The sequence below is a fragment of the Pelodiscus sinensis genome, unplaced genomic scaffold (genome assembly GCF_049634645.1).
Source record: "Pelodiscus sinensis isolate JC-2024 unplaced genomic scaffold, ASM4963464v1 ctg48, whole genome shotgun sequence".
NCBI lineage: Eukaryota > Metazoa > Chordata > Testudines > Trionychidae > Pelodiscus > Pelodiscus sinensis.
Genome location: NW_027466011.1, coordinates 603538 through 630486, shown reverse-complemented (window position 1 = coordinate 630486; position 26949 = coordinate 603538). Strand labels below are relative to the sequence as shown.

The following is a 26949-nucleotide window of genomic DNA, read 5'->3' as shown; positions in this document are numbered from 1 at the left end:
TGCCCGTATGGTTGCTTGTTAGCCAGCGTGGTGAACAGAAAAGTGCTTTTTGTGATTGGCTTGGTGCCTTATGGTAGAGGACCCTAGTCTGGGGCTGTCAGTAGCCCTCTCCCTAAGCAGTTTGATATTCTCAGGAGTGTCCCTCCAGGCCACCCTTGTTACAGCAGCTTTTAATGGTCTCTTTTCTCAGAAATTAATTGAAATGATTTTTTTCTAGTGATTGTCACTAAAAAAGTTCTGAGCCTCCTTCATCTCACATTTCCACACAATTTTTACCATAATTACGTACTGTAATAAAGGCCCAAGGCTCTTTGGCCAGTTAAATCGACATAGTGTACGAGGGGAGGTCCTCTAATGAATCAGTAACTAGTTAAAAGCTAGGAAACCAGGATAGGAAGCAGTGGTCAGTGCTCACAGTGGAGCGAGGCCAATAGCTGTGTCTTTGTAATGGAATCTGCGCTATTCATAAATGGTCTGGAAATGGGGGGATAGGTGGCAAAGTTTGCAGACAATACAAAGTCACTTGAGAGGTCAGTTGCCTGCAAAGAATGACAAGGGGCTTTCAAAGAAGGTGGCAAAAATGACAGATGAGATGGAATGTTGATTAGTGCCAAGTAATGCCTAGGCAAGAGAGACTGAGGGGCATGGACCAAGGTGTGTGACCTGAACGGACCAATCACTGGGCTACAAGGTGCGATTGGCATGCCTGGTGCATTTGCTGCGACACCACCTGCAGACCCAGCTAAAGGGAATTTTGGGTATGAATTCCCATTCAGGGAGGCTGCTCCAGCCTCGCACGTTCACAATGACCCAGGCTGTCTCATAACTTGGGCCTGGCAGGGGGTGTAACCAGGTGACACCTTTTGCCCAGGAAGTTGGACAGAGGAGGAGGCGGGGCTCGACCATGTTGCTGTGGGGGTGGGTTACTCTGGCTGGCTTAGGATGCAGGTAGGGAGCTGAGATGCTCCTGGTTCCTGTTCTGCACCGTGTACCTGGGAACCAATAACCCTCCCTGCTGGTGAGATCACGTCTGGCTGTGGATGGGGATGCAGGGCCCTGTGGCTCCCCACACTCGCTAACACAGACATTCTCTGCCTCTGGTGAGCTTTGCACGCCTGCTGAGTGAGGTCCAGGTCAGGGAATGCACAGGCCCTGCTAGAGCTAGGCTGCTTCTCTGAGAACCAGGCAGCTTGACTTCTGAGGGCTGGGTCTTTGGCAGGAAAGTGAGCGAGGGATCTCCTCAAGGAACTGTTCTTTGCTGGTCCATTCTGCACCGGAGGGTGCCTGGAAGTGGATGTTTGTGTGTGAGAGAGCGAGATTACAGAGAATGGGAATTCCTAGTCTGGGCTGAGGGGTCCCTGGGCAGAGGGGTCTGTGCAAATGCTCCCTCTAATCTTTTCCACCCATGTTCAGAATGAATTTTTTTTATGTGGAGCGAGATGTGCACCACCAGTCTAAATGTGCACTATTTAGCTGGGCAGCATTGGAATCTCTCCTGAGGACGTATGAGCGCACAGCTGCCTGGGCACACTGGTCAGTCGTCTGGCTAGGGGGTGTGTGGAGAGTCCCTGGGCAGGGGAGGAGGATGCATGTGGGGGTCCCTAGGCAGAGAAGCGGGTGCATGGGGGGGGGCAAGGCAGGCGGTGTGGACACCCACCTGTGGAGGCGGCACTCCCCTGTGGACTGGTGATGGGGGGGGTCCTATGCAAGGCTTCAGGGGCAGGGCTGGGGATGCCCGGGGCTCTGCAGCGGGTGTGGGGAGCCGCTGGGGGCTCAGCTGTGGGCAGCCCGGGGCTATGTGGGGTTCCCAGCTGAGCGCTCGGGGCGCGGCTCCGCTGTCCGGCACCGCCCGGCGCCGCCTGCGTCTCGGCGTCCCCCTTGGCGCGGCCCCATCCTGCGTGAGCGGCCCCCGGCCAGCCCGGAGCGCAGCGCCCGCGGGCCCCGCCGGGACTGGACGGGACCGAGCCGCAGAGCAGCCCGGCGCGCCATGGTCAGTATCGCCGCCCGGCGCGGGCCCCCCGGAGCCCCCCAGCCCGGCCCCTTGGGAGTCCCCCACCGGCTCCCCGGAGCCCCCCCGCCCGGCCCCTTGGGAGTCCCCCACCGGCTCCCCGGAGCCCCCCCGCCCGGCCCCTTCGGAGTCCCCCACCGGCTCCCCGGTGCCCCCCCGCCCGGCCCCTTCGGAGTCCCCCACCGGCTCCCCGGAGCCCCCCCGCCCGGCCCCTTCGGAGTCCCCCACCGGCTCCCCGGTGCCCCCCCGCCCGGCCCCTTCGGAGTCCCCCACCGGCTCCCCGGAGCCCCCCCGCCCGGCCCCTTCGGAGTCCCCCACCGGCTCCCCGGAGCCCCCCCGCCCGGCCCCTTCGGAGTCCCCCACCGGCTCCCCGGAGCCCCCCCGCCCGGCCCCTTCGGAGTCCCCCACCGGCTCCCCGGAGCCCCCCCGCCCGGCCCCTTCGGAGTCCCCCACCGGCTCCCCTGAGCCCCCCAGCCCGGCCCCTTCGGAGTCCCCCACCGGGTTCCCGGAGCCCCCCCGCCCGGCCCCTTCGGAGTCCCCCACCGGGTTCCCGGAGCCCCCCCCGCCCGGCCCCTTCGGAGTCCCCCACCGGGTTCCCGGAGCCCCCCCGCCCGGCCCCTTCGGAGTCCCCCACCGGCTCCCCGGTGCCCCCCCGCCCGGCCCCTTCGGAGTCCCCCACCGGCTCCCCGGAGCCCCCCCGCCCGGCCCCTTCGGAGTCCCCCACCGGCTCCCCGGAGCCCCCCAGCCCGGCCCCTTCGGAGTCCCCCACCGGCTCCCCGGAGCCCCCCAGCCCGGCCCCCCGGAGCCCCCCAGCCCGGCCCCTTCGGAGTCCCCAACCGGGTTCCCGGAGCCCCCCAGCCCGGCCCCTTCGGAGTCCCCCACCGGCTCCCCGGAGCCCCCCAGCCCGGCCCCCCGGAGCCCCCCCGCCCGGCCCCTTCGGAGTCCCCCACCGGGTTCCCGGAGCCCCCCCGCCCGGCCCCTTCGGAGTCCCCCACCGGCTCCCCGGAGCCCCCCCGCCCGGCCCCTTCGGAGTCCCCCACCGGGTTCCCGGAGCCCCCCCGCCCGGCCCCTTCGGAGTCCCCCACCGGGTTCCCGGAGCCCCCCAGCCCGGCCCCTTCGGAGTCCCCAACCGGGTTCCCGGTGCCCCCCAGCCCGGCCCCTTCGGAGTCCCCCACCGGCTCCCCGGAGCCCCCCCGCCCGGCCCCTTCGGAGTCCCCCACCGGCTCCCCGGTGCCCCCCAGCCCGGCCCCTTCGGAGTCCCCCACCGGCTCCCCGGAGCCCCCCAACCCGGCCCCTTCGGAGTCCCCCACCGGCTCCCCGGAGCCCCCCCGCCCGGCCCCTTCGGAGTCCCCCACCGGCTCCCCGGAGCCCCCCAGCCCGGCCCCTTCGGAGTCCCCCACCGGGTTCCCGGAGCCCCCCCGCCCGGCCCCTTCGGAGTCCCCCACCGGCTCCCCTGTACCCCCCAACCCGGCCCCTTCGGAGTCCCCCACCGGGTTCCCCTGTACCCCCCAACCCGGCCCCTTCGGAGTCCCCCACCGGGTTCCCCTGTACCCCCCAACCCGGCCCCCCGGAGTCCCCCACCGGGCTCCCCTGTGCCCCCCAACCCGGCCCCTTCGGAGTCCCCCACCGGGTTCCCCTGTGCCCCCCAGCCCGGTCCCTTGGGAGTCCCCCACCGGGTTCCCCTGTACCCCCCAACCCGGCCCCCCGGAGTACCCCACCGGGTTCCCCTGTACCCTCCAACCCGGCCCCCCGGAGTCCCCCACCGGGTTCCCCTGTACCCCCCAACCCGGCCCCTTCAGAGTCCCCCACCGGGTTCCCCTGTACCCCCCAACCCGGCCCCTTCAGAGTCCCCCACCGGGTTCCCCTGTACCCCCCAACCCGGCCCCTTCAGAGTCCCCCACCGGGTTCCCCTGTACCCCCCAACCCGGCCCCTTCAGAGTCCCCCACCGGGTTCCCCTGTACCCCCCAACCCGGCCCCTTCGGAGTCCCCCACCGGGTTCCCCTGTACCCCCCAACCCGGCCCCCCGGAGTCCCCCACCGGGCTCCCCTGTGCCCCCCAACCCGGCCCCTTCGGAGTCCCCCACCGGGTTCCCCTGTGCCCCCCAGCCCGGTCCCTTGGGAGTCCCCCACCGGGTTCCCCTGTACCCCCCAACCCGGCCCCTTCAGAGTCCCCCACCGGGTTCCCCTGTACCCTCCAACCCGGCCCCCCGGAGTCCCCCACCGGGCTCCCCTGTACCCCCCAACCCGGCCCCTTCAGAGTCCCCCACCGGGTTCCCCTGTGCCCCCCAACCCGGCCCCCCGGAGTACCCCACCGGGTTCCCCTGTACCCTCCAACCCGGCCCCCCGGAGTCCCCCACCGGGTTCCCCTGTGCCCCCCAGCCCGGTCCCTTGGGAGTCCCCCACCGGGTTCCCCTGTACCCTCCAACCCGGCCCCCCGGAGTCCCCCACCGGGTTCCCCTGTACCCCCCAACCCGGTCCCTTGGGAGTCCCCCACCGGGTTCCCCTGTACCCTCCAACCCGGCCCCCCGGAGTCCCCCACCGGGTTCCCCTGTACCCCCCAACCCGGCCCCTTCAGAGTCCCCCACCGGGTTCCCCTGTACCCCCCAACCCGGCCCCTTCAGAGTCCCCCACCGGGTTCCCCTGTGCCCCCCAACCCGGCCCCTTCAGAGTCCCCCACCGGGTTCCCCTGTGCCCCCCAACCCGGCCCCTTCAGAGTCCCCCACCGGGTTCCCCTGTGCCCCCCAACCCGGCCCCTTCAGAGTCCCCCACCGGGTTCCCCTGTACCCCCCAACCCGGCCCCTTCAGAGTCCCCCACCGGGTTCCCCTGTGCCCCCCAACCCGGCCCCTTCAGAGTCCCCCACCGGGTTCCCCTGTACCCCCCAACCCGGCCCCTTCAGAGTCCCCCACCGGGTTCCCCTGTACCTCCCACCTAGGCCCCCAGAACCCCTCCACCGGGTTCCCCTGTGACCCTCACCCGGGCCCCCTGGGGAGCCCCCCACCTAGACCGCTGGGTACCTCCATTGGCTTCTCTGCCCGCCCCCCCCTTTCCCTGCCAGGATCCAATGTGTAACCTCCACCTATCCTCCTAGCTTCTGGCCGGCAAGCGCCACCCACCACCCGGCCCCTGGATATCCTCCACTCAGTCTCCACCTGGCCAGAGGTCTCAAGTACCCCCCCCATCTTTCCCCTAGCCAGGCTCACCTGGGAACCCCTCATTCACTCCCTGCAGGCCAGGCTCTTGGGTACCCTCCCCCGACCCCGTCCCTCCCAGGGTGAGGCTCCTGGGCCCCCCTTTCCAGAGGGCTTGGGCAGGGGTGGGGTGAGGTGAGGTGGGGCGCTGCAGCACCCTCAGACTTGGGTGGTTTCTGTTCTAGATCTGTTCACAGCTGGGTTCAATGGTTTCAATGCACCCCCTCTGTGCTCATTGCTCCAGCCCCTCCCTGGCCAGGGCTCCCTACATCCTCCCCACCACCCTGGCCAGGGCTCCCCACATCCTCCCCACCACCCTGGCCAGGGCTCCCTACATCCTCTTCCCCGACCCCGGCCAGGACTCCCTACATCCTCCCCACCACCCCGGCCAGGGCTCCCTACATCCTCCCCACCACCCTGGCCAGGGCTCCCTACATCCTCCCCACCACCCTGGCCAGGGCTCCCTACATCCTCCCCACCACCCTGGCCAGGGCTCCCCACATCCTCCCCACCACCCTGGCCAGGACTCCCTACATCCTCTTCCCCGACCCCGGCCAGGACTCCCTACATCCTCCCCACCACCCTGGCCAGGACTCCCTACATCCTCTTCCCCGACCCCGGCCAGGGCTCCCCACATCCTCCCCACCACCCCGGCCAGGGCTCCCTACATCCTCCCCACCACCCTGGCCAGGGCTCCCTACATCCTCCCCACCACCCTGGCCAGGGCTCCCCACATCCTCCCCACCACCCTGGCCAGGGCTCCCTACATCCTCTTCCCCGACCCCGGCCAGGACTCCCTACATCCTCCCCACCACCCCGGCCAGGGCTCCCTACATCCTCCCCACCACCCTGGCCAGGGCTCCCTACATCCTCCCCACCACCCTGGCCAGGGCTCCCTACATCCTCCCCACCACCCTGGCCAGGGCTCCCCACATCCTCCCCACCACCCTGGCCAGGGCTCTCTACATCCTCTTCCCCGACCCCGGCCAGGACTCCCTACATCCTCCCCACCACCCCGGCCAGGGCTCCCTACATCCTCCCCACCACCCTGGCCAGGGCTCCCCACATCCTCCCCACCACCCTGGCCAGGACTCCCTAGGTCTCCCCTGCCAGCCAAAGCTCCCTAGGTCCCCCTTCCCCCCCCACTTGGGCCCTGTGAAGTGAAGCTTGCAAGGCCTGGAGTTCCCAGCTGGGCACTGTCACACAGGCAGCTCAGTGCTGTGTCCCTGTGTCCAACAGAGATTTCCCTCTCCAGTCCCACCTCCCACCCCTGTGCCTCAGTGCTGTGGGGAGCCGGGGGCTGGCCGTGGGGTAACTGGCCAGGGCAGAGGGCTGGGGGATGGCTGTGTGGGGCGGAGCAGGATGTGCACTGGGTGGGCGTGAGGCACAGTCTAGACAGAGCCCTCCCCAGTTTCCTGGCCCTGTGCGTGGAAGGAATGAGCTGAGCACGGTTAATGGCTTGCAGCTGGTGCCGGAGACTCTGCTCAGTGCCCAGTTGCGCTCATGTTGTCCCAGCTTGGGCTGGGTTGGCCCCAGCATGCTCAGCACTGGCCCGCGTGCAGGGCCCCAGCCGACAGGTCTGGGCGAGAGGTTAGAGCTGGGGGGCTGGAAGCCAGGGGTGGGCCACATCTATGTTTGGAACGTGTATGGAGGGCCAGGAAAGCTCACAAAACTGGAGGGGGGCTGAGGATGAGGTGTTTGGGGCACAGAAAGGGGCTCCAAGCTTGGATAGAAGGGTTTGAGGGGGATCAGGGCTTCGGCAGGGGGGTCAGGGCTTCAGCAGAGATCCATGCTATGGGGAGGGGCTGTAGATGAGAGGTTTGGGTTGTAGGAAGGGGCTGCATCCTCCCATGTGGCAGTGAGGCCATGCGTGCTGCACTCTGCTGGCACTGCCCCTGCAGCTCCCATTGGCCATGGCTCCCAGCCAATGGGAGCTGCAGAGCAGGTGCTTGGGGGGGGGGCAATGTGTGGAGTCATTTGTCTGCTCCTGTTTCCCGGAGTCATACAGAGCGGGGCAAGGCAAAGCCCTCCCCCTCTTCCCCCCCTCCCTTTCTACTCTCTGGCAGGAGCTCAGGGGCCAGAATCCAAGGTCTGCTGGGCCATAGTTCGCCTGTGGGTGGTGGGGGCCAGGACCAGGACTTCTGGGTCCTCTCTGGGCTGAGGGGAGGAGTCTAGTGGGTTGGAGCAGAGTGCAGGGGGGCTGGGAGCCAGGACTCCTGGGTCCTCTCTGGGCTGGCAGGGAGCACGCTGGGCTGTAAAGCGGTGCCATGTCCTTACTGCCGGCAGGAGCCTGAGCCGGTGGAGGACTGTGTGCAGAACACACTCTCGGCCCTGTACCCACCCTTTGCAGCCACGGCGCCCACGCTGCTGGGGCAGGTGTTTGAGGTGGTGGAGCGGACCTACCGGGAGGATGCCCTGCGCTACACCCTCGAATTCCTCATACCTGCCAAGCACATCTTGGCACGCATCCAGCAGGAGGCCTGTGTGAGTCTGTCCACCCGTGCACATGTCTGGCCCTTTGTGTGTCTGGGGGTATCTGTGGCCTGGCATGTGGGTGTCTTCCCTAGCAGGCAGAGGGGCAAGTGTCTAAGGGTCCGCCTCGCAGGCCCAGCTCTGGGTGTCCCAGGCTGTGTGGCCCACTGACTCAGTCTCTCTCCCTGCGCAGGCCCTGTACTGCGATCTCATGTTCTGCCACGAGTGTGGGCTATCTGTCTGGGCAGGCCCGGCACGTGCCGGAGCGTGTCTGTCTGTGGACCCTGACTCGTTTTCTCTCCCTGCGCAGGCCCAGTACCACGGGTTTGTGTTCTGCTACGAGAGCTGTCTGTCTGTGGGCCAGGCCTGGGGAGGGGCTTCTCTGTCTGTCTGTGGCCCTGACTCAGTTTCTCTCCCCCCACAGGCCCAGTACCAGGGCCTCGTGTTCTGTCACGAGGGCTGTCTGTCCGTCTGTGGGCCAGGCCTGGGGAGGGGCTTCTCTGTCTGTCTGTGGCCCTGACTCGGTCTCTCTCCCCCCACAGGCCCAGTACCAGGGCCTCGTGTTCTGTCACGAGGGCTGTCTGTCCGTCTGTGGGCCAGGCCTGGGGAGGGGCTTCTCTGTCTGTCTGTGGCCCTGACTCGGTCTCTCTCCCCCCACAGGCCCAGTACCAGGGCCTCGTGTTCTGTCACGAGGGCTGTCTGTCCGTCTGTGGGCCAGGCCTGGGGAGGGGCTTCTCTGTCTGTCTGTGGCCCTGACTCAGTTTCTCTCCCCCACAGGCCCAGTACCAGGGCCTCGTGTTCTGTCACGAGGGCTGTCTGTCCGTCTGTGGGCCAGGCCTGGGGAGGGGCTTCTCTGTCTGTCTGTGGCCCTGACTCGGTTTCTCTTCCCCCACAGGCCCAGTACCAGGGCCTCGTGTTCTGTCACGAGGGCTGTCTGTCCGTCTGTGGGCCTGGCCTGGGGAGGGGCTTCTCTGTCTGTCTGTGGCCCTGACTCAGTTTCTCTCCCCCACAGGCCCAGTACCAGGGCCTCGTGTTCTGTCACGAGGGCTGTCTGTCTGTCTGTGGGCCAGGCCTGGGGAGGGGCTTCTCTGTCTGTCTGTGGCCCTGACTCAGTTTCTCTCCCCCCACAGGCCCAGTACCAGGGCCTCGTGTTCTGTCACGAGGGCTGTCTGTCTGTCTGTGGGCCAGGCCTGGGGAGGGGCTTCTCTGTCTGTCTGTGGCCCTGACTCAGTTTCTCTCCCCCACAGGCCCAGTACCAGGGCCTCGTGTTCTGTCACGAGGGCTGGCCACTCTCTTTGCACGAGAAGGTTGTGGTGCAGCTGAGTTCCCTGCCCTGGCAGCAGCTGCGCCCTGGCGACTTCTACCTGCAGGTGGCCCCCTACCTGGCCCGGGCCCCCCGGCTGGTGCTGAAGTGCCTGGCGCCCGATGGGCGCAGCCTGCAGGAGCTGCCGGTGCCGCCCCACGCCTACCCCTTCCTCTTCACCGCCGAGTGGCTGAGCGGTGTCAACGCGGATCGGCGGGCCGGGCGGCTGGAGCGCTGTCTGCTGGCGGCTGGGGAGCGGCTGCTGCGCCTGCCCTGGACCGAACTCATCTGCCCACAGTTCGTGCCCCCAGATGGCTTCCCAGCCGGGCAGCCGGGCCCTGCCCCACTGGGGGCGCGCAGCCCTGGGGACGGTCGTCACTCCGGCGGGGAGAGCCAGGAGCTGGAGGGGGAGTATGTGCAGCTGCTGGAGATCACCCCTCCCCGGCCCCATGCCCCCCCGGCAGCCCCCATGTCCCAGAGCCGCACCCTGCCAGCCCGCAAGGGCCAGAGCAAAGGCCGCAGCCGGCGCCACCGGGCCTGGCTGCACCCCAAGCCCAGCCGGGAGGAGACTCTGCCCAGGAACCGACCCCGCAGTACCTGGGAAGGGGGGGGGCCGGGGACGGCCCTGGGCCAAGTGGGGCTCCTGCAGGCCTGGGACCCACAGAGGCCGTACGGGGAGACTCGAGGGCCAAGGGTCAGCCAGGGGGATGGGCAGGAGCAGGGTGGGGGTGCACACAAGGTAGCAGCCCAAAGCCTGGACAAGGAGGGGCAGCTGCCTGGGGAGAGGGGGAGGGGAGGTCCTACCCTCAGGGAGCAGGAACGGGGGGGGGACTCTGGGGAGCACAGAGGGGGTCCGAGCTTCCAGAAGGGGCAGCTGGGCAGGGACCCCGGGGAACAAGGATGGGATCCCAGCCATGGGGAGCAGCAGCAGGGTGGGGACCCAGGGGAGCAGGGAGGAGGTCCCAGCCTCCAGGAGGTGCAGCAGGGAGGGGACCCAGGGGAGAAGGGAGAGGAACAGGGAGGGGGTCCAGGCTTTGGGGAGCAGCAGAGGGATGGGGACCCAGGGGAGAAGGGAGAGGAACAGGGAGGGGGGCCTGGCCTTGGGGAGCAGCAGCGGGATGGGGACCCAGGGGAGAAGGGAGAGGAACAGGGAGGGGGCCCTGGCCTTGGGGAGCAGCAGCGGGATGGGGACCCAGGGGAGAAGGGAGAGGAACAGGGAGGGGGCCCTGGCCTTGGGGAGCAGCAGCGGGATGGGGACCCAGGGGAGAAGGGAGAGGAACAGAGAGGGGGGCCTGGCCTTGGGGAGCAGCAGCGGGATGGGGACCCAGGGGAGAAGGGAGAGGAACAGGGAGGGGGTCCAGGCTTTGGGGAGCAGCAGAGGGTTGGGGACCCAGGGGAGAAGGGAGAGGAACAGGGAGGGGGTCCAGGCTTTGGGGAGCAGCAGAGGGATGGGGACCCAGGGGAGAAGGGAGAGGAACAGGGAGGGGGTCCTGGCCTTGGGGAGCAGCAGCGGGATGGGGACCCAGGGGAGAAGGGAGAGGAACAGGGAGGGGGTTCTGGCCTTGGGGAGCAGCAGAGGGATGGGGACCCAGGGGAGAAGGGAGAGGAACAGGGAGGGGGCCCTGGCTTTGGGGAGCAGCAGCAGGATGGGGACCCAGGGGAGAAGGGAGAGGAACAGGGAGGGGACCCTGGCCTTGCGGAGCAGCAGAGGGATGGGGACCCAGGGGAGAAGGGAGAGGAACAGGGAGGGGACCCTGGCCTTGCGGAGCAGCAGAGGGATGGGGACCCAGGGGAGAAGGGAGAGGAACAGGGAGGGGGCCCTGGCTTTGGGGAGCAGCGGCAGGATGGGGACCCAGGGGAGAAGGGAGAGGAACAGGGAGGGGGTCCTGGCCTTGGGGAGCAGCGGCAGGATGGGGACCCAGGGGAGAAGGGAGAGGAACAGGGAGGGGGCCCTGGCCTTGGGGAGCAGCGGCAGGATGGGGACCCAGGGGAGAAGGGAGAGGAACAGGGAGGGGGTCCTGGCCTTGGGGAGCAGCGGCAGGATGGGGACCCAGGGGAGAAGGGAGAGGAACAGAGAGGGGGTCCTGGCCTTGGGGAGCAGCGGCAGGATGGGGAACCAGGGGAGAAGGGAGAGGAACAGGGAGGGGGCCCTGGCCTTGGGGAGCAGCAGCGGGGTGGGGACCTGGGGGAGAGGCAGCTGGGTGAGGATCTTGGGAAACAGGGTCTCTGCCTCGGAGAGCAGCAGAACAAGGACCCCTCAAACATCTCTCCCCAGCCCAGTGTGGGTGCCGAGGGGCTGGAGGCCTGGCCAGCAGAAGGGCTTGGCCCTGGGCAGCGGGAACAGAGCCAGGGCCCTGCAAAGCCGAGCAGCCCCCAGCACATGGCTGCCTGTGCTGAGCAGAGGTCCCTGGGAGCCAGGACGCGCCCCCAGGGGGGTTCTGGGCCGGGGGTACCACCCCGGGCTGCCAAGGGCAACCGCAGGAGGAGATGGGGCGGGAGAGGCTATCGCACCTCTGTGGACTGGCAGGAGCCTGGCCCTGTGGCACGGGTGGGGGGTGCTCTGGCTGACACCAAAGAGGGAGGCAGCCCCTCTGGCACCGGACTCCCCGTGCCCCCTAGCCAAGAGGAGGAGGCTTCTGCAGATGGCTCCACCCCAGCAGAGGCCGCAGACTCCACCGGCCCATGGGACGAGGCTGCCCCCAGCTCCCCAGCGAGGACAGAGGCTGCTGGCACGGCCCCTTGTGTGCGGAACGTGGTGCCCTGGCAGCAGGGGGCCAGAGCCGGCTGCCCCCTGGAAACTCTGCCCCCCATCACCGCCCTCCGGGGCCAAGACGTGGACTGGGAGCTGCTGTGCTCAGGCATCTTCCAGCTGACAGGTGAGCGCCCACGCCAGGGCCAGCAGCTGCTGGGAGCTTGGCATGGGGAACAGGGGGGCTCCTGCAGGGGAGAGGCAGTTCACTTGGCGTGTGTCCTGCCATGCAGCCGCCTCCACCCTCTCTCCCCTGCAGGCGGCACAGACCGGACGGGCAGGGCCCTGCTGACCATCACTCCCCCGCCCACTGGGAAACTGGACCCATCCCAGGGGGAGCTGAGCCGGGCCCTGCGGTACCTGCATTCGCTGCTCAGGTAAGGCCAGTGTCCTGCCTGTCCCCACGGCTGCCCCCAATCTGACCGTCCTCACTGCTCCCCGCCCCCTCACATCACCGGCCCCCTGGCTCCCCGCGGCTCTATGTCACCGTCCTCACTGCTCCCCGTCCCCTCACATCACCGGCCCCCTGGCTCCCCGCGGCTCTATGTCACCGTCCTCACTGCTCCCCGCCCCCTCACATCACTGGCTCCCCGCGGCTCTATGTCACCGTCCTCACTGCTCCCCGTCCCCTCACATCACTGTCCCCCTGGCTCCCCACGGCTCTATGTCACCGTCCCCACGGCTCCCCGCCCCCTCACATCCCCATCCCCACGGCTCTATGTCACCGTCCTCACAGCTCCCCGCCCCCTCACATCACTGTCCCCCTGGCTCCCCATGGCTCTATGTCACCGTCCTCACTGCTCCCCGCCCCCTCACATCACCGGCCCCCTGGCTCCCCACGGCTCTATGTCACCGTCCTCACAGCTCCCTGCCCCCTCACATCACTGTCCCCCTGGCTCCCCATGGCTCTATGTCACTGTCCCCACGGCTCCCCGCCCACTCACATCACTGTCCCCCTGGCTCCCCACGGCTCTATGTCACTGTCCCCACGGCTCCCCGCCCCCTCACATCACCTGCCCCCTGGCTCCCCGCGGCTCTGTCACCGTCCTCACTGCTCCCCGCCCCCTCACATCACCGGCCCCCTGGCTCCCCACGGCTCTATGTCACCGTCCTCACAGCTCCCTGCCCCCTCACATCACTGTCCCCCTGGCTCCCCATGGCTCTATGTCACTGTCCCCACGGCTCCCCGCCCACTCACATCACTGTCCCCCTGGCTCCCCACGGCTCTATGTCACTGTCCCCACGGCTCCCCGCCCCCTCACATCACCTGCCCCCTGGCTCCCCGCGGCTCTGTCACCGTCCTCACTGCTCCCCGCCCCCTCACATCACCGGCCCCCTGGCTCCCCACGGCTCTATGTCACCGTCCTCACAGCTCCCCGCCCCCTCACATCACTGTCCCCCTGGCTCCCCACGGCTCTATGTCACTGTCCCCACGGCTCCCCGCCCCCTCACATCCCCATCCCCACGGCTCTCCACGGCTCCCCGCCCCCTCACGTCCGCCCCCTCACGTCCTCATCTCCACGGCTCTATGTCACCGTCCCCACAGCTCCCTGCCCCATCACGTCTCCGGCCCCACAGCTCCCCACCCCTTCACGTCACCGGCCCCCTGGCTCCCCATGGCTCCCTGCCCCCTTACGTCACTGGCCCCACGACTCTATGTCACCATCCCCACAGCTCTATGTCACTGTCCTCACAGCTCCCTGCCCCCTCATGTCACCGTTCCCATGGCTCCCCGCCCCCTCACGTCACCGGTCCCCTGGCTCCCTACGGCTCTATGTCACCGTCCTCAGGAGCTCCCCGCCCCCTCATGTCACCAGCCCCCTGGCTTCCCACAGCTCTATGTCACCGTCACCATGGCTCCCCGCCCCCTCACGTCCCCGTCCCCGTCCCCGCGGCTCCCCGCTCCCTCATGTCACCGTCCCCCTGATTCCCCACGGCTCTATGTCACCATCCCCACGGCTCCCCATGGCTCTATGTCACCGTCCCCACGGCTCCCCGCCCCCTCACGTCCGCCCCCTCACGTCCTTGTCCCCACGGCTCTCCACGGCTCTATGTCACCGTCCCCACAGCTCCCTGCCCCCTCACGTGTCCGGCCCCACGTCTCCCCACGGCTCTATGTCACCGTCCCCACGGCTCCCCGCCCCCTCACGTTCCCATCCCCACGGCTGCCCCCAACCTGACCATCCTCATGGCTCCCCGCCCCCTCATGTCACTGGCCCCCTGGCTTGCCACAGCTCTATGTCACCGTCCCCATGGCTCCCCGCCCCCTCACGTCACCGTCCCCCTGGTTCCCCACGGCTCTATGTCACCGTCCCCACGGCTCCCTGACCCCTCACGTCACCGTCCCCACGGCTCCCTGCCGCCTCATGTCACCGTCCCCCTGGTTCCCCACGGCTTTATGTCACCATCCCTCTGACTCCCCACCCCTACCACGTCACCGTCCCCACAGCTCCACATCACTATCCTCCCAGCTCCCCACCCCCGCCACGTCACCATGCCCATGGCTCCACATCACTGTCCTGATTCCCCGCCACGTCACCGTCCCCACAGCTCCCCACCCCTGCCACGTCACCATCTCTGTGGCTCCACATCACCATGCCCCCCACCCCTGCCACGTCACTGTCCCCATGGCTCCCCACCCCTGCCACGTCACCATCTCTGTGGCTCCACATCACCATCCCCCGGGCTCCCCACCCCTGCCACGTCACCGTCCCCATAACTCCCCACCCCTGCCATGTCACCGTACCCACAGCTCCACGTCACCATCCCTCTGACTCCCCACCCCTGCCATGTCACGGTCCCTATGTCACCATCCCCCCGGCTCCCCACCCCCGCCACGTCACCATCCCCACGGCTCCCCACCCCTGCTATGTCACCGTCCCCACAGCTTCACGTCACCATCCCCCTGGCTTCCCACCCCTGCCATGTCACTGTCCCCACGGCTCCCCCCCCCCGCCACGTCACTGTCTCTATGGCTCCATGTCACCATCCCCCCGGCTCCCCACCCCCACCATGTCACCGTTCCCATGGCTCCCCACCTCTGCCATGTCACCGACCCTATGGCTCCATGTCACCATCCCCCTGGCTCCCCACCCCTGCCACATCACCGTCCCCACGACTCCCCACCCCTGCCATGTCACCGTCCCCCCGGCTCCCCACCCCTGCCACGTCACCGTCCCCACAATTCCCCACCCCCGCCACGTTACTGTCTCTATGGCTTCATGTCACCATCCCCTCCGCTCCCCACCCCTGCCACGTAACCGTCCCCACTACTCCCCACCCCTGCCACGTCACCGTCCCCACGACTCCCCACCCCCGCCACGTCACTGTCTCTATGGTTTCATGTCACCACCCCCCCGGCTCACCACCCCTGCCACATCACCGTCCCCACGACTCCCCACCCCTGCCATGTCACCGTCCCCCCGGCTCCCCACCCTCACCATGTCACCATCCCCATGGCTCCACATCACCATCCCCCTGGCTTCCCACCATGTCATCGTCCCCACGACTCCCCACCCCTGCCACGTCACCGTCCCCACAATTCCCCACCCCCGCCACGTCACTGTCTCTATGGCTTCATGTCACCATCCCCTCGGCTCCCCACCCCTGCCACGTCACCGTCCCCACTACTCCCCACCCCTGCCACGTCACCGTCCCCACGACTCCCCACAACCGCCACGTCACTGTCTCTATGGCTTCATGTCACCATCCCCTCGGCTCCCCACCCCTGCCATGTCACCGTCCCCACGACTCCCTGCCCCCCCCCCCCCCACTGTCCCCACAGCTTCCTGCCTGCCGCTCCCTACACTGGCATCCCCTCGGTTCCCTGCCCACTCATGTCCATGCCAATCCCTGATGGCTGCGGGGGCTGAGCCAGGCCTGTATTCACTGCTCAGGTACCACCAGCAGCCAGGTGCCCAGTAAGCCAGGCGCTTGGGCAGCCACTCAGCAGAGGTTCCAAGGCCGCCCAGCTGATGAGCAGAGAACCCACAGCTGGGTTTGTGTTTCTGTGGGTGGTGCACATCCGTGCGTGCCTTGGTGCTCATTTGGTGCATGAGTGGAAAAGATTAGAGGGAACATTGTCCACCAGTACCGGGGGGGCCTCCAGCCCCCACATCCCTCCCTGTCTCCTTCCAGCCCATGCCCCCTCTGTACCCCACAGCCTGTCCCTTCCCACTCCTGTTGTGCCAGACCCCATTGTGCCTCAACTGCCGGGGCGGGGGCAGACCTCTGCCCTGGTAACCCCTTGCTCTCCTCTCCCATAGGAAGGAGCAGCAAGAGTTGGGGTTGACGGTGCTGCTGGATCTGCGGCAAGGGGGGGCTTTGCCCCCCCAACCCCCTGCACTGCTGCCAGCCCTGCGGGAGCTGCAGGTACTGGCCCCACAGTCCCCTGCACCCCCTAACTGTTCCCTGGTTCCCCCCCAGCACTGCCCCCCCCACAGACCCCTGCACCCCCTAACTGTTCCCTGGTTCCCTCCCCCAGCACTGGCCCCCCACAGACCCCTGCACCTCCTAACTGTTCCCTGGTTCCCTCCTCCAGCACTGCCCCCCACAGACCCCTGCACCCCCTAACTGTTCCCTGGTTCCCTCCTCCAGCACTGCCCCCCACAGACCCCTGCACCCCCTAACTGTTCCCTGGTTCCCTCCTCCAGCACTGCCCCCCACAGACCCCTGCACCCCCTAACTGTTCCCTGGTTCCCCCCCAGCACTGCCCCCCCCACAGACCCCTGCACCCCCTAACTGTTCCCTGGTTCCCTCCCCCAGCACTGCCCTCTGCACCCCCTAACTGTTCCCTGGTTCCCTCCCCCAGCACTGCCCCCCACAGTCCCCTGCACCCCCTAACTGTTCCCTGGTTCCCTCCTCCAGCGCTGCCCCCCACAGTCCCCTGCACCCCCTAACTGTTCCCTGGTTCCCTCCCCCAGCACTGCCCTCTGCACCCCCTAACTGTTCCCTGGTTCCCTCCTCCAGCGCTGCCCCCCACAGACCCCTGCACCCCCTAACTGTTCCCTGGTTCCCTCCCCCAGCACTGCCCTCTGCACCCCCTAACTGTTCCCTGGTTCCCTCCTCCAGCACTGCCCCCCACAGACCCCTGCACCCCCTAACTGTTCCCTGGTTCCCTCCCCCAGCACTGCCCCCCACAGACCCCTGCACCTCCTAACTGTTCCCTGATTCCCTCCTCCAGCACTGCCCCCCACAGACCCCTGCACCCCCTAACTGTTCCCTGGTTCCCTCCTCCAGCACTGCCCCCCACAGACCCCTGCACCCCCTAACTGTTCCCTGGTTCCCTCCTCCAGCGCTGCCCCCCACTGCCTTCTGCACCCCCTAACTGTTCCCTGGTTCCCTCCCCCAGCACTGCCCCCCACAGACCCCTGCACCTCCTAACTGTTCCCTGATTCCCTCCTCCAGCACTGCCCCCCACAGACCCCTGCACCCCCTAACTGTTCCCTGGTTCCCTCCTCCAGCACTGCCCCCCACAGCCCTCTGCACCCCCTAACTGTTCCCTGGTTCCCCCCCCAGCACTGCCCCCCCCCACAGACCCCTGCACCTCCTAACTGTTCCCTGGTTCCCTCCTCCAGCGCTGCCCCCCACTGCCTTCTGCACCCCCTAACTGTTCCCTGGTTCCCTCTCCCAGCACTGCCCCCCCACAGCTCCCTTTGCCTCCTAACTGTTCCCTGGTTCCCCTCCCCTTCCACTGCATCCCCAGGTGACCCCCCCCAGCCCCACACTGCTCCTTTGGTGCATTGACTCCTCTCCAGCCCCCTGGTACAAAGCTGCCCCCTCGCCCCCCATTGCCTGCACTTCTGTGTCCAGCACCTGCTCAGGCCTGAGCCCCTGCTCTGCACACTGGCCTCCCAGCCTGACTCCTTCCCTGCAGGAGGCGTCCCCAGCCCCTGTGAGCTGCCTGCTGGTGCTGGCCCCCCTGGAGGGCCCTGGGGAGCTGTCCCTTGATCAGGTAGGGGGCGCCAAGGCGTGGGGGTGCGGGAGCTCTGGGAGCGGGAGGGGAAATGGGTGGGGCTTTGTGACGGACCAGGCTGGGTCTGGGCACAGTTGAGGGCGTCTGCTCAGGGTGAATTGTTCAAATTCAGGGCTCTCTCTAGCCCCCAGACTGGAGACCTTCCCAAATAGGCCACACACCAGTCCCACCAGGCCTGGCCAGCCAGAAGCCTCACGAGCAAAACCCCTCAGACATCCCAGCGATATCCGTGCCCCACATGGCCCCGGGCCTCATACACAGGGGAGGGGTTTTAGAACCCAATTCCACCTTCCCCGAACAAGTTCTGTCCAGTTCCCAGAAACCAGCCACAGATCCCAGGTCAATTTACACTCTGGACATTACCCACAAATCACGCTGAGCCAATCCTTTAGAATCTAACATCTAAAGGTTTATTACCAAAAGAAAGAAAAGCCGGAGAGTAAGGTTGTTAAAGTTTCATACATTACATGCATCGAATCTCCCAGTTCTTGATACAGGCTCTAGCAGAGATGTTATAACTGTTGGCTTAAAAGTCCTTGGTAAGACCAAATGGAGGCTACCACGTGGCCTCTTTATACCTCCTCCCTGGTCTCTTTTTGGCTGCAGCCCGTCACCTGGCCCGTGGCCTGTCCCTGTGTTCCCTGCTGGTAGCTCCTAGGTATCAGTCACCATTCTTGAGGTGATAGAAATGTAGCCGTGTTAGTCTGGTGTAGCTGAAACAAAAAACAGGACTATGTAGCACTTTAAAGACTAACAAGATGGTTTATTAGGTGATGAGCTTTCGTGGGCCAGACCCACTTCCTCAGATCAAATAGTGGAAGAAAATTGTCACAACCATATATACCAAAGGATACAGTTAAAAAAAATGTGTTCATGTTTTTTTAATTGTATCCCTTTGGTATATATGGTTGTGACAATTTTCTTCCACTATCTGATCTGAGGAAGTGGCTCTGGCCCACGAAAGCTCATCACCTATTAAACTATCTTGCTAGTCTTTAAAGTGCTCCAGAGTCCTGGTTTTTGTTTCATTCTTGAGGTGTGTCCTTGGCCTGTAGAGGGCTATTGATCCATAGAGACTTGCTCATTAGCATGTCCATAGGCTGAGCTGCTTTGCCCATAGTTCAGCCACATATAGAAAAACATTCGGTATCCACACGAAGTACGTGCTTATAACTTCACACAGACATTATACAATCACATGAATAGCATGTATGGAATCAGTATGGGTCTGTCTACACTACCACCCTGGTTCGAACTAGGGTGGTTAATGTAGGCAACCGGAGCTGCAAATGAAGCCCGGGATTTGAATTTCCACGAGGAGTAACGATAGTTTGGAATAGGAAGCCTAATCCGAACTACCTAGTTCGTGCCACGTGTAGCCGCGGGCACAGAGTCCGAACTAGCGGACATTTAAAAATGGCGGCGCCCGGCAAGATGCAAATGAAGCCCGGGAAATTCAAATCCCGGGCTTCATTTGCAACTCCAGTTGCCTACATTAACCACCCTAGTTCGAACTAGGCTGGTAGTGTAGACAGACCCTGTAAGATAAGCTTTCATTTGACACCTTGCATGGCCCCCTTTGTACCAACTTTTGGGGCACCCCCCCTATGGGTGCAGCAGTGACTTGGCTGCTCCCCTCAAAATCCAGTAATGTGACAGGCTTTCAGCTGGGAGCAGAGAAGGGGCCGGATTTCACCTGGCTGGGGCGGGGGGTTCCCTGCTTGGTGACACCCAAATCCCTTCCCCAGGAGGCGCTCATCCTCTCGCCCGCCGACCTGCCCCTCTTCGTGCACCCAGAGCAGCTGCAGCCGGCCCTGGGCGGGACACTGCCACACTCGCACGGCCACTGGGTGGAGACCTGCCAGGTGAGAGCTGGGAGCCCCCCCCCCCACGGCTACCCCCTGTAGCCTTCCCCCCCCACCGCAGCGCCCTGCACCCCCCCACTACACTCATACGGCCACTGGGTGGAGACCTGCCAGGTGAGAGCTGGGAGCCCCCCCCATGGCTACCCCCTGTAGCCTTCCCCCCCCACCGCAGCGCCCTGCACCCCCCCACTACACTCATACGGCCACTGGGTGGAGACATGTCAGGTGAGAACTGGGAACATCTCTCCCCCCCCGGCAGCATCTAGCACCCCCCTCCTCAGCGCCCTGCACCCCCCCCACTACACTCATACGGCCACTGGGTGGAGACCTGCCAGGTGAGAGCTGGGAGCCCCCCCCCACGGCTACCCCCTGTAGCCTTCCCCCCCCCACCGCAGCGCCCTGCACCCCCCCACTACACTCATACGGCCACTGGGTGGAGACATGTCAGGTGAGAACTGGGAACATCTCTCCCCCCCCCGGCAGCATCTAGCACCCCCCTCCTCAGCGCCCTGCACCCCCCTGCTGCGCTCATACAGCCACTGGGTGGAGACGTGTCAGGTGAGAGCTGGGAACCTCCCCCCCCCGGCAGCATCTAGCACCCCCCTCCTCAGCGCCCTGCACCCCCCTGCTGCGCTCATACAGCCACTGGGTGGAGACGTGTCAGTTGAGAGCCGGGAACCTCCCCCCCCCCCGGCAGCATCTAGCACCCCCCTCCTCAGCGCCCTGCACCCCCCTGCTGCGCTCATACAGCCACTGGGTGGAGACGTGTCAGGTGAGAGCCGGGAACCTCCCCCCCCCCCCGGCAGCATCTAGCACCCCCCTCCTCAGCGCCCTGCACCCCCCTGCTGCGCTCATACAGCCACTGGGTGGAGACGTGTCAGGTGAGAGCTGGGAAACTCCTCCCCCCCCCGGCAGCATCTAGCACCCCCCTCCTTAGCGCCCTGCACCCCCCTGCTGCGCTCATACAGCCACTGGGTGGAGACGTGTCAGGTGAGAGCTGGGAACCTTCCCCCCCCGGCAGCATCTAGCACCCCCCTCCTCAGCGCCCTGCACCCCCCTGCTGCGCTCATACAGCCACTGGGTGGAGACGTGTCAGGTGAGAGCTGGGAACCTTCCCCCCCCCCCCCCCGGCAGCATCTAGCACCCCCCTCCTCAGCACCCTGCACCCCCCTGCTGCGCTCATACAGCCACTGGGTGGAGACGTGTCAGGTGAGAGCTGGGAACCTTCCCCCCCCCCCCCCGGCAGCATCTAGCACCCCCCTCCTCAGCGCCCTGCACCCCCCTGCTGCGCTGTCACTGCCAAGTGCCATGTGAGAGCTGGGAGCCCCCCATGGCCCCCTGCAGCCCGTGTCTCCAGACTCCCACACAACTGGAGTGGCAGGCTGCCCCTCACAGGAGGCTGGTGAGCCCCTTTCGCTCTCCCCACAGGCGCTGGAGCGGCTCTGCGCGCTCTGCCAGTGCGTGATACAGGCGGTGCAGGCAGCCAGTGCAGAGCTGGAGGCGCTGGGACTGGCTGAGTGTGAGGCGGTAAGTGTCCCTCCCCCGCACCCCCAGGCACCCCCCAGTACCTGCCCTCCAGGCTCCCCTGGGGCTCTGCTGCACCCTGAAGAGGCCATGGGCAGGGCAGGGGCATCTGGGGCCAGGCTAGCTGGGCAGGGGGCTATAAGAAAGGAGGTTTCAGGGACATTGCTGAGTGAATCAGCATCCCCCCACCTCCCTCAGACACCCCAGTGCTCCCTGTGCCCCACCCAGCCCCCCCTTACACAGGGGAGAGGTTCTAACCCATCCCCCACCTCCCCTCAGACACCCCAGTGCTCCCTGTGCCCCCCAGCCCCCCTTACACAGGGGAGAGGTTATAACCCATCCCCCACCTCCCCTCAGACACCCCAGCGCTCCCTGTGCCCCCCAGCCCCCCTTACACAGGGGAGAGGTTATAACCCACCCCCACCTCCCCTCAGACACCCCAGTGCTCCCTGTGCCCCCCCAGCCCCCCTCACACAGGGGAGAGGTTATAACCCACCCCCCACCTCCCTCAGACACCCCAGTGCTCCCTGTGCCCCACCCAGCCCCCCCTTACACAGGGGAGAGGTTCTAACCCATCCCCCACCTCCCCTCAGACACCCCAGTGCTCCCTGTGTCCCCCAGCCCCCCCTTACACAGAGGAGAGGTTATAACCCATCCCCCACCCCCCTCAGACACCCCAGTGCTCCCTGTGTCCCCCAGCCCCCCCTTACACAGAGGAGAGGTTATAACCCATCCCCCACCTCCCCTCAGACACCCCAGTGCTCCCTGTGTCCCCCAGCCCCCCCTTACACAGGGGAGAGGTTATAACCCATCCCCCACCTCCCTCAGACACCCCAGTGCTCCCTGTGCCCCCCTAGCCCCACCATAAACAGGGGAGAGGTTATAACCCATCCCCCACCTCCTCTCACACACCCCAGCTCTGAGTGGAGCTGACCAGGTGGAGGGGGGCTCCGGGATAAGTAGAGGTTCTTGGCTAGGAAGGGGGATCCTGGTGGGCGTGGGCAGGTGAGGGGGCTCTGGGCCAGGCGGGGGCTCTGGGATGGGTAGAGATTCTCGGCTAGGCAGGGGGCTCTCGGTGGGGCTGGCCAGGTGGGGGCGAGGCTCTGGGATGGGTAGGGGCTGTGGGGGCGGGGGATCTGTGGCAGCGGGTAGGGGGCTCTGGGATGGGTAGGGGTTCTGGGCCAGGCGGGGGATCTGGGATGGGTAGAGGTTGTGGGGGCGGGGGGCTCTGGGCCAGGCGGGGGATCTGGGATGGGTAGGGATTGTGGGGGCGGGGGATCTGGGCCAGGCGGGGGATCTGGGATGGGTAGGGATTGTGGGGGCGGGGGATCTGGGCCTGGCGGGGGATCTGGGAGGGGTAGGGGTTGTGGGGGCGGGGGGCTCTGGGCCAGGCAGGGGATCTGGGATGGGTAGGGATTGTGGGGGCGGGGGATCTGGGCCAGGCAGGGGATCTGGGATGGGTAGGGATTGTGGGGGCGGGGGATCTGGGCCAGGCGGGGGATCTGGGATGGGTAGGGATTGTGGGGGCGGGGGATCTGGGCCTGGCGGGGGATCTGGGAGGGGTAGGGGTTGTGGGGGCGGGGGGCTCTGGGCCAGGCGGGGGATCTGGGATGGGTAGAGGTTGTGGGGGCGGGGGATCTGGGCCTGGCGGGGGATCTGGGATGGGTAGGGGTTGTGGGGGCGGGGGATCTGGGCCTGGCGGGGGATCTGGGATGGGTAGGGGTTGTGGGGGCGGGGGATCTGGGCCAGGCGGGGGATCTGGGATGGGTAGGGGTTGTGGGGGCGGGGGATCTGGGCCAGGCGGGGGATCTGGGATGGGTAGGGGTTGTGGGGGCGGGGGATCTGGGCCTGGCGGGGGTTCTGGGCCAGGCGGGGGATCTGGGATGGGTAGAGGTTGTGGGGGCGGGGGATCTGGGATGGGTAGGGGTTGTGGGGGCGGGGGATCTGGGCCTGGCGGGGGATCTGGGCCAGGCGGGGGATCTGGGATGGGTAGGGGTTGTGGGGGCGGGGGATCTGGGCCAGGCGGGGGATCTGGGATGGGTAGGGGTTGTGGGGGCGGGGGATCTGGGCCAGGCGGGGGATCTGGGATGGGTAGGGGTTGTGGGGGCGGGGGATCTGGGCCAGGCAGGGGATCTGGGATGGGTAGGGATTGTGGGGGCGGGGGATCTGGGCCAGGCGGGGGCTCTGGGATGGGTAGGGGTTGTGGGGGCGGGGGATCTGGGCCAGGCGGGGGATCTGGGATGGGTAGGGGTTGTGGGGGCGGGGGATCTGGGCCTGGCGGGGGTTCTGGGCCAGGCGGGGGATCTGGGATGGGTAGAGGTTGTGGGGGCGGGGGGCTCTGGGCCAGGCGGGGGATCTGGGATGGGTAGGGATTGTGGGGGCGGGGGATCTGGGCCAGGCGGGGGATCTGGGATGGGTAGGGATTGTGGGGGCAGGGGATCTGGGCCTGGCGGGGGATCTGGGCCTGGCGGGGGCGGTGTCCAGGGCGGGCAGGCTGGCCCTGCAGGGCGCTGGCGCTCTGCTCACTGCCATGTGCCCACAGGCGCTGTCTGTGCGCATTGCTGGGCACCAGGAGGCCATGCAGAAGCTGCTGTCAGACCCGCGGCTGCTGGAGTTGCAGAGCAGTGGGGGGACCCTGCTGGCTCAGCTGACCCCGTCCGAAACTCACAGGTGACCCTTGTCCGTGGGAGGGGAGGGCAGACCAGGCCCGACGCAGGAAGGGGCCGGGCCCTATCTGGGGGCAAGGCCGCTAGCCACTGGGAGAGGCACCCTGGCCCTCTTGCAGCAACTGGCTCGTGGTGGTGGGGAGCTGCCGTGCACCCCCTGGCTGGTGCCGGGCCGTGGTTGTGGCGCCACAATGGGAGAGCGGCAGGATGTGACTTTTCCATGCCCAGCCACAGTGTTGCTGGCAGTGCCAGGGTGGGGCTGGCCGTGGGGGGCAGTGGTGTGTGGGGTGGGGCAGGGTGGCGCGGGGGCTGCAGTGGCCAGTGCGTGGAGCAGGGGATGATGTGTGGGGCAGGGTGGCATGGGGGTGGGGCAGGGGACAGTGCATGGGGCAGCAGCTGACGCCTCTTCCTGTTCCCAGCGGCCCGGCTGCAAGGGCAGCCGGTCTGTACCAAGAGGTGGACGACGCCATCCATCGGCTGGTGCGGCTCAGCAACCGTCGCCTGGCGCAGCTTCAGCAGGAAAGGGGCCACCAGCAGCAGGCACAGGTAGTACCCCTCCCCCTCCTCTTCCCAGCCGGCCCCCGACCCCACAATCCCCCAGCCTGCTCCTCCTGCCCCATCCCACAGCCCCCTCCTTCTGGCCCAGCCTCCAGCCCCCCAGGAAGCACCTCCCCTGGCCTGTGTCTGCTGGCCAAGTAACCAGCATCGCCAGGACCCCCTCTTCCCACCCCTCCTCTCCCTACTCTTTGATCTGCAGGGCATGTCCTGCCGCGTGGGGGCGGGGCTCTGCTCTGCAGGGCGTGTCCTGCCGCGTGGGGGCGGGGCTCTGCTCTGCAGGGCGTGTCCTGCCGCGTGGGGGCGGGGTTCGGCTCTGCAGGGCGTGTCCTGCCGCGTGGGGGCGGGGCTCGGCTCTGCAGGGCGTGTCCTGCCACGTGGGGGCGGGGCTCGGCTCTGCAGGGCGTGTCCTGCCGCGTGGGGGCGGGGCTCTGCTCTGCAGGGCGTGTCCTGCCGCGTGGGGGTGGGGCTCGGCTCTGCAGGGCGTGTCCTGCCGCGTGGGGGCGGGGCTCGGCTCTGCAGGGCGTGTCCCGCCGCGTGGGGGCGGGGCTCGGCTCTGCAGGGCGTGTCCTGTCACGTGGGGGCGGGGCTCGGCTCTGCAGGGCGTGTCCTGCTGCGTGAGGGCGGGGCTCTGCTGGCGCTGTGAGTGGTAGGTTGTGTGCTGGGACTTGGGCGCTTTCTGGAGGGGAGCGGGAGGAGAGAGCACAGGCTGCCTGCGCAAGGCAGGTTTGCATCCCCAGGCAGCTCCTGGGCCCACTTGTCATTTCTGCCTGTTTTCATTGCAGACCCTCCCCTACCTCCAGCCCCTCTGGCTCGTGTCTCTCACCGTCTCTCCTGCTCTCTCCTGCAGGCTCAGGACGGGGTCCCGGGAAGCGCCGTGCGCCTGCCGGCCCTGGAGGATGGCGGGGAGCCCGGGGCGGGGCATGGCGAGCTCTCGGACGACGCCTTGCAGGAGCTGCGTGGGCTGGCGGTGCAGGGACCCCGGGCGCTCTGGGACTTGGGGCGGTACCAGGCTCGCTGTCAGGAGCTGGGGCGCTTCTTGCAGAAGCGGCTGGAGGTGGCACTGCGGACCGGGCCCCCACCCCGGCGCCGGGCTGACAGCGCCAGCGCCTCCAGCTCCCCACAGCGTCCAGGGCGGGGCCTGGGCACCGGCCTGGCCTCCTCCCGCAGCATGAGCTGCCTGCTGCCCCCGCCTGGCAGCCTCTCCCCTGGCCTGCACAGGGCCCCCCCCAGGGACCCAATGGAGAACAGCAGTGAAGAGGGGAGCTCCCCTCCCAGCAGCTCCCCTGCCACTGCCTTCTTCCAGGGACCCACAGTGCCCCCCTGCCGCCCACCCCATAAAAGCCCCCCCAGTACGCAGAGGTCCCTGAGCATGCCCGGCCCCAGCCCTCCCCACCCCAGTGTCCTCATCCGCGGCCTGGAGGTGAGCAGCCAGGAGGTGGTGGACCGCACCTGCTCGCCCCGGGAGCACGTCATGGTGGTGAGGAGCAGTGCCCAGAGAGCCGACGCACCGTGGGGGGGCACGCCAAGCACTGAGCGGAAACGCCGTCTGGGGTGAGTTGCTCTGCCGGGGAGGGGTTTGTACCAGCCCCAAGCTCTGCAGATCTGGGCACTGCCCGACACACACTGCAATCCACTGCCCAGTCTGGAGAGCAGTGCGCCCCGCAGGTCTGGGCACTGCCCGACACACACTGCAATCCACTGCCCCGTCTGAGAGCAGTGCGCCCCGCAGGTCTGGGCACTGCCCGAGACACACTGCAATCCACTGCCCCATCTGAGAGCAGTGCACCCCATGGATCTGGGCACTGCCCAACGCACACTGCGATCCACTGCCCCGTCTGAGAGCAGTGCACCCCATGGATCTGGGCACTGCCCGAGACACACTGCGATCCACTGCCCCATCTGAGAGCAGTGCACCCCGTGGATCTGGGCACTGCCCAAGACACACTGCGATCCACTGCCCCATCTGAGAGCAGTGCACCCCATGGATCTGGGCACTGCCCGAGACACACTGCGATCCACTGCCCCATCTGAGAGCAGTGCATCCCATGGATCTGGGCACTGCCCAAGACACACTGCGATCCACTGCCCCATCTGAGAGCAGTGCGCCCCACAGGTCTGGGCACTGCCTGACACAAACTGCGATCCACTGCCCCATCTGAGAGCAGTGCGCCCCGTGGATCTGGGCACTGCCCAACGCACACTGCGATCCACTGCCCCATCTGAGAGCAGTGCACCCCATAGGTCTGGGCACTGCCCAACGCACACTGCGATCCACTGCCCCATCTGAGAGCAGTGCACCCCATAGGTCTGGGCACTGCCCGACACACACTGCGATCCACTGCCCCATCTGAGAGCAGTGCACCCCGTGGATCTGGGCACTGCCCAACGCACACTGCGATCCACTGCCCCATCTGAGAGCAGTGCACCCCATAGGTCTGGGCACTGCCCAACGCACACTGCAATCCACTGCCCCATCTGAGAGCAGTGCACCCCATAGGTCTGGGCACTGCCCAACGCACACTGCAATCCACTGCCCCATCTGAGAGCAGTGCACCCCATAGGTCTGGGCACTGCCCAACACACACTGCGATCCACTGCCCCATCTGAGAGCAGTGCACCCCATGGATCTGGGCACTGCCCG

At 67.0% G+C, this 26949-nt stretch overlaps 1 protein-coding gene across 4 annotated transcripts in view; it reads left to right on the top strand.

The window, feature by feature from the left end:
- Positions 1-1770: 1770 nt before the first annotated feature.
- Positions 1771-26949, top strand: part of ARHGEF40 (Rho guanine nucleotide exchange factor 40) — a 42223-nt gene continuing 17044 nt past the window's right edge. Inside the window, exons 1-11 of one of the 4 annotated variants that reach the window (XR_012900250.1) lie at positions 1771-1990; positions 7484-7681; positions 8917-11848; positions 11981-12098; positions 15987-16092; positions 17597-17674; positions 19444-19560; positions 20989-21087; positions 23627-23754; positions 24170-24296; positions 25156-25859. Coding sequence is in view for 2 of the 4 variants with exons in the window: in XM_075918162.1 (XP_075774277.1) it covers positions 1988-1990; positions 7484-7681; positions 8917-11848; positions 11981-12098; positions 15987-16092; positions 17597-17674; positions 19444-19560; positions 20989-21087; positions 23627-23754; positions 24170-24296; positions 25156-25859 (4610 nt within the window). In the remaining 2 variants the exon portion in view is untranslated. The remainder of the gene's footprint in view (positions 1991-7483; positions 7682-8916; positions 11849-11980; positions 12099-15986; positions 16093-17596; positions 17675-19443; positions 19561-20988; positions 21088-23626; positions 23755-24169; positions 24297-25155; positions 25860-26949) is intronic. The other 3 variants (XR_012900249.1, XM_075918162.1, XM_075918163.1) reach the window with 3 other exon arrangements.